Source organism: Marmota marmota, unplaced genomic scaffold, assembly GCF_001458135.2.
Source record: "Marmota marmota marmota unplaced genomic scaffold, marMar, whole genome shotgun sequence".
Taxonomy (NCBI): Eukaryota; Metazoa; Chordata; class Mammalia; order Rodentia; family Sciuridae; genus Marmota; species Marmota marmota.
Window position 1 is genome coordinate 8,823,252 of NW_026000169.1, and position 9,659 is coordinate 8,832,910.

General features: G+C 33.9%; 1 protein-coding gene across 3 annotated transcripts in view; it reads left to right on the forward strand.

The window, feature by feature from the left end:
• Positions 1-201: 201 nt before the first annotated feature.
• Pyroxd1 (pyridine nucleotide-disulphide oxidoreductase domain 1) overlaps positions 202-9,659 on the forward strand; it is a 56,120-nt gene continuing 46,662 nt past the window's right edge. For 2 of the 3 annotated variants that reach the window (XM_048787283.1, XM_015498221.2), the window contains exons 1-2: positions 202-387; positions 2,438-2,518. In XM_048787283.1, coding sequence (XP_048643240.1) covers positions 304-387; positions 2,438-2,518 — 165 coding nt within the window. In that variant the 5' untranslated portion in view covers positions 202-303. The remainder of the gene's footprint in view (positions 388-2,437; positions 2,519-9,659) is intronic. The other variant, XM_048787282.1, reaches the window with a different exon arrangement.

A 9,659-nucleotide genomic window follows, 5' to 3' on the forward strand; every position in this document is an offset into this window, starting at 1 on the left:
TCCGCAACAGAAACCAATCTTCTTTCTTTTTTAATCTTCTCTTTATCGAACCTTTGTGGAAAAACTAAATTCAGGAGTAGTAAAAGTAACACTAAACTCTGGAAACCATGTGATGTCTTGTTGCGTCTAAAGCGCGACCAGCGGCAGATACGCACAAAGAGCAAGTATGAACTTCCAGGCACCCGTAGGTCAGAGTATCCAGATCAGGGGCCGGAAGTGAGTGCCGACAGAGGCTTCCTTTCCGGGAACGCGAATTCCCAAGTTCCCTTACTACCTTCAGGAAATCCTTGAGAGTTCGAGGACATGGAGGCAGCGTGCCCTCCCGTGAGGACTGGCAAGTTCGTAGTGGTGGGCGGCGGCATCGCGGGCGTCACGTGTGCCGAGCAGGTGCGGCGGGTGCGCGGGCGGCTCCGCCTCTTCCCCCCCACCCCATCTCTCGCGACCCCTCCCTGGTGATTCTATGAGTCCCGCTTTCGCCCCGCCCTTTACCCTGGCGTCTTCTGGGTTCCCAGAAGTTAAACTCTGCTTGGTAACTTCCACAGAAAATCCTGAGTACCTCGCAAGCGTCGTCTCGAGGCCAGGGATGAGTGGGAAGCAAATTATTAGCCGAGAATCCAAACCTAGCTGAACCAGTCTCTGGTCCCCGTGATGCCGGGAAAAGAGGGTTTTGTATTTGGACAGAAAATTTCAGCCTGCTTTTTAAATTGTCTTAGCTGGTTACATTTAATTGCTAGACAGGTGCCAACTCCTTAGTATATTGTAACTAATGGATAAAGAAACCCTTTAATAAATATCTTGAACTTTGAATTCCCCAAATAGGAGCGATTTCATCTCCGGTGATGTTTTGTAAAACAACCAGCAGGGATTAAATACAACTAGAGAATTATTTTCTGATTATAATGAATAACTGAACCATATATATTTATATACCTGTGTGTATTTCAAAAAAAAGATGATTTTGATGATACAAAGTAATCACTGAAATAAAATCACTCCATTGTGTTCACTGTTAAATCTTAGGAACGCTTCTGGAGTTGATAGGGAGTGAATTAAAAGAAGAGGTATATTTTTTTCAAAGATGGCTTTTTAGCTCAGTATCAAAGAATGAGTGAAAGTCATCAGATGATATTCCAAAGGAAGGCAACGTTATAATCTGCTTTGGAAAAGCATGACTCCATTTGGAAGCAGCAAAGCTCAGTGCACATGATGCTTTGGGGTGTTGGCCAGAGATTAAAGCATGAAGTTTGGCAAAGACCGGATCATAAAGGATCTTATAAATCATGCTAAGAATTTAGAGAAAAGCTGGTGGCGGTGGCGCAGGCCTGTAATCCCAGCGGCTGCGGGGGCAGAGGCAGGAGGATCCCAAATTCAAAGCTAGTCTCAGCAATGGGGAGATAATAAGCAACTCAGTGAGACCCTGTCTCTAAATAAAATACAAGAAAGGGCTGGGGATGTGCCTCAGTGGTGGAGTGCCCCTGGTTCAATTCCCAGTACTCCCCTCCCCACCCCACCCCTCAAAAATTTAGAATTTACAAGTAGTCGGGTGATGGTAAGCAGTGGAGTACAGTGATCAAAGAAAAGATCTTGAAAGATGATTTAGTTATAGTGTATTTGGGGCAGTGGCAACTGATTAATACTTTTTTTTTCAGTAGTATAAAGAAGCCGTGGGTATCTGATGTAGCAATGTAAATAGAGAGGAGATGAATTACAGAATATACACAAGGAAGAAAGATGGAGAGAGTTTTGTCAAATACAATAGAGAATTCAAATAAGGAGAAACTAAGGATCCCATAGATTTTAAGGATTATATATTAGTGGAGTTGAGGAAATAGATTTTGACATATAAATGGTTTAAGTTCAAAGTGAGGAAAAGAGCTTGTAGCTAAAGGAAAATAATTGAACAATAGCAAGTTAAGTCTAAATTTTGTTAAAGCTAATATTAAAATAACTGTGTCTTCTCAGAATATGAACTGGTCAAAATGAGGAAATAGAAGTTCCAAAGCACTTAGGAAAGATGCTAAGTAATATTGACAGTTCAATTTTTTCCCCATAGAAGATGAATGAAAATATTTTAAAATAAATGGGAGTTAATTTTACTCTTAGTCAGGTTTATTGTCATCTGTATAGCTTTAAAATGGTATACAAAATAGTTTAAAGGATACTTCTTTATATTTTCTTGCTCAGGAATTCTTTGTTAATGTTTAATGTAAATGATACTCATTTTATCAATGTAAGAGTTTAACATTCCTTATTCACTGCCTTATAAATATGTACAGGACCCAGAATAACAAAAACCTTTAGATGAGAAATAATTCAGTTTTTAATTTCACTAGTTAATAACATTAAAACTGTATTATCCCACCCCCACACACACATACATCATTTTTATAGCAAGACCTAAAGTTATTTATCATGTTTCTCTTTTTCCAAAAATAAGTTGGCGATTAACTTTCCATCAGAAGATATTCTCCTGGTAACAGCTTCTCCTGTTATTAAAGCAGTTACAAATTTCAAGCAGGTGAGAAATTTGTATAACTTTTTTAGTATTAATTTGAAAAAAAAACTAAAGTAATATGTGTAGTAGTTAGAATTGGTTTTTCTTTTTTAAAATTGATGAGAAATAATTGTACATATATATGATGTCTTTTTAATATATATATATATATATATATATATATATATATATTTAGTTGTTGATAGACCTTTATTTTATGTATTTATATGTGGTGCTAAGAATTGAACCCAGTGTTTCACACATGCCAGGCAAGCGCTCTACCCCTGAGCCCCAGCCCCAGCCTCACCATGATGTTTTGATGAATGTATACACAGTGTGGGATGACTAAATCAAATTATTTAACTCACTATCATTTTTTTATGATGAGAACAGTTAAAATATATCTTTAGCAAATTCCAAATGTGCAATATATTATTATTATTAATTTTACTGATCAGGATGTGCAACAGATCTCTTGAAATTATTCTTCCTAACTGAAGTTTTGTTTCCTTGATCAAGATCACCATAATGCCTCTACTCCCCAGTCTTCAGTAAACACAATTAGTTTCCACATATAAGTGAGATCATATGGTATGGCTTTCTATTATGCTTATTTCACTAGCATAATGTCCTCCAGGCTAATCCATATTGTCATCTGACAGGATTTCTTCCTTTTTAAAAGCTGAATAGTATTTCATTGTGCGTAAGTAGCACATTGCCTGTACCTGCTTACCCAATGATGAACACTTAGGTTGCTTTTATACTTTGATTGTTGTGAATAATGCTGCAGTGAACATAGAAGGACAAATATCACTAGGAGGTGCTGATTTAATTTCTTTTGTAGATATACTTTCTAGTGGATTGCTATATCATATGTCACTTCTATTTTTTAATTTTTTGAAGAACCTTATTATTTTCCATCAGGCTATACTAATTTACACTTCTGCCAGCATTGTATCAGGGTTTCCTTTTCTCCATATCCTCACCAACACTTTTTATCTTTTGGATAGAAGCCATCCTAACAGGTATGAAGTAATAATCTCATTTGGGTTTTGATTTTCATTTCCTAAATTAGTGATTTTGAGTACTTTTTTATATATGCTATCTATTTTTATGTCTTCTTTGGAGAAATGGCTGTTCAGGTCTTTTGACCATTTTTAAAATCAGGTTATTAGTTTTCTTACTATGAGTTATTTGGATTCCTGATATATTTTATTTATTAATGCCTTATCACATACATATGGTTTGAAGATATTTTTGACACTCTATAGATTATCTCTTCATCCTGTTGTTTTCTTTTCTGTGCAGAAACTTTTTAGTTTGATATAATTCCATTTGTTTATTTGTAATTTTTTGCCTATGCTTTGAGATCATACCCCAAAATTCCTTCCCCAGATTATATCATGGAGATTTTTCCCCCTATTATTTCTTCTCTTAGTTGTATAGTTTCAATGTTTACCCTAAAGGCTTTGATCTATTTTGACTCAGTTTTTGTGTATGGTGTGAAGTGAGGGTATAATTTTATTTTCTGCATGGGATGTCAGTTTGCCCAATATCGTTTATTGAAAAAAAAATTGTCCTTTCCTCATTTTGTGTTCTTAGCACATTTGTTGAAAATCAGTTAATCATAAGTGTGTGGATTTATTTCTGGGCTCTTGTGTTCCATTGATCTATTTATCTGTTTTTATACCAGTATGATGCTATTTTGATTACTGCACTTTTATGATATAACTTCAGATCAGATAGTTTGATGACTTCAGCTTTATTCTTTCTTGCTCAAGATTCCTCAAGCTGTTTTGGGTCTTTTCTTGTCCTACATGAATTTTAGGATTGTGTTTCTATTTCTATAAAAATGTCAATCAAATTTTGGTAGCGATTGTTGAATTCATAGATGGCTTTGGGTAGTATAGACATTTTTAACAACACTAATTCTGCCATTCCATGAACATGAAATATTTTTTGTTTATATAAGGTTTTTCAGTTTCTTTCATCAATTTCATGGTTTTTAATATACGTGTGTGTGTATGTGTATATATCTTTGACTTTGTTAAGTTTATTACTAAAGTTGTTTTTAATTTTAAAATTATTGTAAATGGGATTGTTTTCTTGATTTTTTTCCAGATAGTTTATCATTAGTGTAAAGAAATAGTACTATTTTTATATAGTGATTTTCATATGTTGCAACTTTAATGAATATTCTTGTTTCAGTTTTTTGGTGGATTATTTAAGATGTTCTCTGTGTATGATCATTTCATTTGCAAACAGTCAGTTTAGCATCTTTCCAAATTTAAGATGCCTTTTATTTCCCTTGCCTAATTTTTGTGGCTAGGACTAATCGTACCATGGTGAATTGAAACAGTGAAAGTGAGTATTCTTGTCTTGTTTCTCATCTTTCTCCATTGACATCAGTTGTGGGCTTGTCACATATGTATGTTGTGTTTTGTGTATTTCTGTACCTAATTTGTTGATAGTTTTCATCATCAAAGGATGTTGAATTTTGTCAAATGCTTTTTTGTATCTATGAGGTAATCATATGGATTTTTGTCCTTCATTCTGTTAATGTGTTATATCACACAGTGTATGTTGAAACATTCTTACATTCCAAGAATAAATTTCATCTGATCATAGTAAAGAATACTTTTAATGTACTGTTGAATTTTATTTGCTAGGACTTTCTGGAGGATTTTTCTATTGATGTGCATCAGGATACTGGCCTATAATTTTCTGTTCTTGTAACTGTCCTTGTCTGGCTTTCGTATTGGATAATGTTCATCTTGCAAAATGAGTTTGGAAGTTTTCTGTCCAAGTTTTTGGAAGAATTACAGACATGTTGATTTTTAGTCCTTAAAATATTTGTAGAATTCAGCAAAGAAGCCGTTAGGTCCCCTGCACTTTTCTTTGATGGGAGATTTTTCATTGCTGATTCAATCATTTTCTATTTCTTCATGATTTTTTCTTAGTAGGTTGTATGTGTCTAAAAATATTTATCTACTCCTAGGTTGTCCAGTTTGTTGGTGGGTCAATTATTTATATAATACTGTCTTTTGATCCTCTGTATTTACAGGTATCAGTTATAAGGCCTCCTATTTTATTTCTTATTTTTTATTTGAGCCTTCTCTCTCTTCTTAGTCTAGCTAAAGGTTTGTCAATTCTGCATATATTTTATAATTAAAAGCCAACTTTTAGTTTTGTTGATCTTTTTCATTATTCTCCTAGTCTCTGTTTATTTTTTTTTTTCTTTTTCTTTTTTCTGCTCTGATTCTTATTAGTTCCTGAAATCTCCCAATTTCAGGCTTAGTTTGTTCTTGTTTTTCTCTTTCCTTTTTTAATTTTATTTTTAAATTTTTGTTAATTCTAATTAGTTATACATGACAGCAAAATGCATTTCAACTCATTGTACACAAATGGAGCACAACTTTTCATTTCTCTGGTTGTACATAATGTAGAGTCATACCATTTGTGCAATCATACATGTTCCTAGGGTAATGATGTCCTTCTTATTCCACCGTCTTTCCTACCCCCATAACCCCTTCCCTCTCCTCATTCCCCTCTGCCCAAACCAAAGTTCCTCCATTCTTCCCATGCCCTCCCCACCCCCATTTTGGATCAGCATCTACTTATCAGAGAAAACATTTGGCCTTTGGTTTTTTGAGATTGGCTACTTACTTAGAATGATATTCTCCAGTTCCATCCATTTACCAGCAAATGCCATCATTTCATTTTTCTTTAAGGTTCAGTAATATTCCATTGTGCATATATAAATAACACAGTTTCTTTATCCATTCATCTACTGCAGGGCATCTAGATTGGTTCCACAGTTTAGCTATTGTGAATTGAGCTGCTATAAACATTAATGTGGCTGTGTCACTGTAATATTCTGATTTTAAGTCCTTTGGTTATAATCTCTAGGATATAAAAAGAACTCAAAAAATTTAACACAAAAAAACCCCCCAAATAACCCAGTCTGTAAATGGGCTAAGGAAGTGAACAGATGCTTCTCAGAAGAAGATATACAATCGATCGACAAATATATGAAAAAACTTTCAACATCTTTAGTAATTATATAAATGCAAATAAAAATTATTCTTAAAATTTAATCTCACTCCAGGCAGAATGGCAGTTATCAAGAATACAAGCAACAGTAAGTGTTGGTGAGGATGTGAGGGAAAAGGTACACTCATACATTGCTCATGGGACTGCAAATTGGTGTAGCCATTCTGGAAAGCAGAATGGAGATACCTTACAAAACTTGCAATGAAACCACCATTTGACCCAGCTATCCACTTCTCCATCTATACCCAAAGGACTTTCTCTTTTCTTTGGGTATTACATTGATTTATTGGGGAATTTTTTTTTTATATGTAGGTATTTATTGCTGTTAACTTGCTGTTAGCAATGCTTTTGCTGTATCCCATAAAGTTTGATAAGTTGTGTTTCCATTTTCATTTGTCCCAAGATATTTTTTAATTTTCCCTTAAATTTCTTCTCTGACCTTGTGTTTCTTTAAGAGCATGCTAATTTTTCAAAATTCCTTCTGTTACTGATTTTTAGTTTCTTACTGTTGTAGTTGGAAAAGATGCTTGATAAAATTGTAGTCTTTCTATTTTGTGCCTATCTTTTGATCTGTCCTGTAGAATGTTCTGCATGCATTTGAGAATGTGTACTGTTTTGCTGTTGGATAAAATGTTCTGTATATGTCAATTAGATCCATTTGATGTAGTTCACTTCAGTATTTTCTTATTGATTTCTATCTAAGTAATCTATCTGCTACTGTGAAAGTGATGTTGAAGAGGCCTACTATTTTTGTATTGCAGTCTCTTTCTTCAGCCCTCAATATCTGCAATGAAATGGTGCCAGGATCTTCCACGTATTCTGAAGTTCCTTATATAATAAAATGGTATAATAATTTCATGTAACCGATGTATACTCTCCTATATACTTTATATCATCTCTAGATTATTTATAATACCTAATAATATAGGTATTAATAATAATAATGGTTGTTTCAGTGTATTTCTTCAGGAATAATGAGAAGAAAAAGTCTTTATATGTACATAACAGAGTTTTTTAAAAAAATATTTTCTGTCGGCAATCAGTTAGACCCACATATGTGGAACCTGTGGATACAGAGGGCCAACTATATTTGCTTTATAAATTTAAGTGCTCCAGTTGGGGAAAAACACACACACACACACAAAAAATATATTGTTATAGTCTGGTGAATTGACTACTTTATTATTAAATAATTACTTTTGTCTTGTTTTTGGTTTTTGACTTAAAGTTTATTTTATCTAAGTATAGCTCCTCCTATCCTATCTCTTGCTTGCCATTTGCTTGAAATCTTTTTTATCCTTTCACTTTAAATCTATGTGTCCTTATGGGTGCAGTGAGTCTCTTATAGGCGGCATATATTTGGGTCTTTGTTTAAACTAAAGCCACTCAAAAAAAAATTTTTTTTGAGAGTTTAGCCTATTTTATTTTCAAGTTAATATCGACAAATAAGGATTTACTGTTGCCATTTTGATAATTGTTTTCTGGCTGTTTTATAGATCTTCTTCCTTTCTTTTTGTCGTCCTTTGTGATTAGATGATTTTTTTCTAATGACATGATATAATTGAACTATAGTATTGTTCAAATTACCAGTGCATGATGTTACAAGAACCATTCAAAATGCAGGCGAGGCCAGTGGATTTCAGAATAAGAGAGTGTGAAAAATAATATGATATGGTTTCAAATTCTACATTGCAGCTTTTCATCAAAAAACCATCACTTGATGCTTTTGTGTAACATCATAAAAGAATATATTATCTGAAAATGCAACATATTTGTATAAAGCCTAATTATCTTTATGTATGTCAACTCTGGTTTGAACTTTGGCAATTTATTACAACAGTCTGAGTTAGAGGAAGAATGTAGACAGCAGTTTGAATACAGAAGCAGAAGAGAAGCCATCTTCTATTAAGCCAGACATTAATGAGATTTTCAAAAAAACAGTGTATTTTTCTCAATTTGTTTTGGAAAATATGGTCATTTTTCATTTAAAAATATATCATTTTAACAAGTATTAGATTTATTATGCTTGCTTTTACATGAATTAAGAAATACTTAGAAATTTTTTCAGCTTTAATTTCTAATGTGGCAAATATTGATCTGTGTAATTCATACAATCTGGAACAAGACAGGGATGCCCTCTATCACCACTTCTATTCAATATAGTTCTCGAAACACTGGCCAGAGCAATTAGACGAAAGAAATTAAAGGCATAAAAATAGGAAAAGAAAAACTTAAATTATCACTATTTGCAGATGATATGATTCTATACCTAGAAGACCCAAAAGGGTCTACAAAGAGACTACTAGAACTAATAAATGAATTCAGCAAAGTGGCAGGATATAAAATCAACACGCACAAATCAAAGGCATTTCTGTATATCAGCGACAAAACTTCTGAAATGGAAATGAGGAAAAACACCCCATTCACAGTATCCTCAAAAAAAATAAAATACTTGGGAATCAACCTAACAAAAGAGGTGAAAGATTTATACAATGAAAACTACAGAACCCTAAAGAGAGAAATAGAAAAAGATCTTAGAAGATGGAAAAATATACCCTGTTCATGGATAGGCAGAACTAACATCATCAAAATGGCGATATTACCAAAAGTTCTCTATAGGTTCAATGCAATGCCAATCAAAATCCCAATGGCATTTCTTGTAGAAATAGATAAAGCAATCATGAAATGCATATGGAAAAATAAAAGACCCAGAATAGCAAAAGCAACTCTAAGCAGGAAGTGTGAATCAGGCGGCATAGCGATACCAGATTTCAAACTATACTACAGAGCAATAGTAACAAAAACAGCATGGTACTGGTACCAAAACAGGCGGGTGGACCAATGGTACAGAATAGAGGACACAGAAACCATCCACAAAACTACAACTATCTTATATTTGATAAAGGGGCTAAAAGCATGCAATGGAGGAAGGATAGCATCTTCAACAAATGGTGCTGGGAAAACTGGAAATCCATATGCAACAAAATGAAACAATCCCCTTCTCTCACCATGCACAAAAGTTAACTCAAAATGGATCAAGGAGCTTGATATCAAATCACAGACTCTGCATCTGATAGAAGAAAAAGTTGGCTCCGATCTACATATTGTGGGG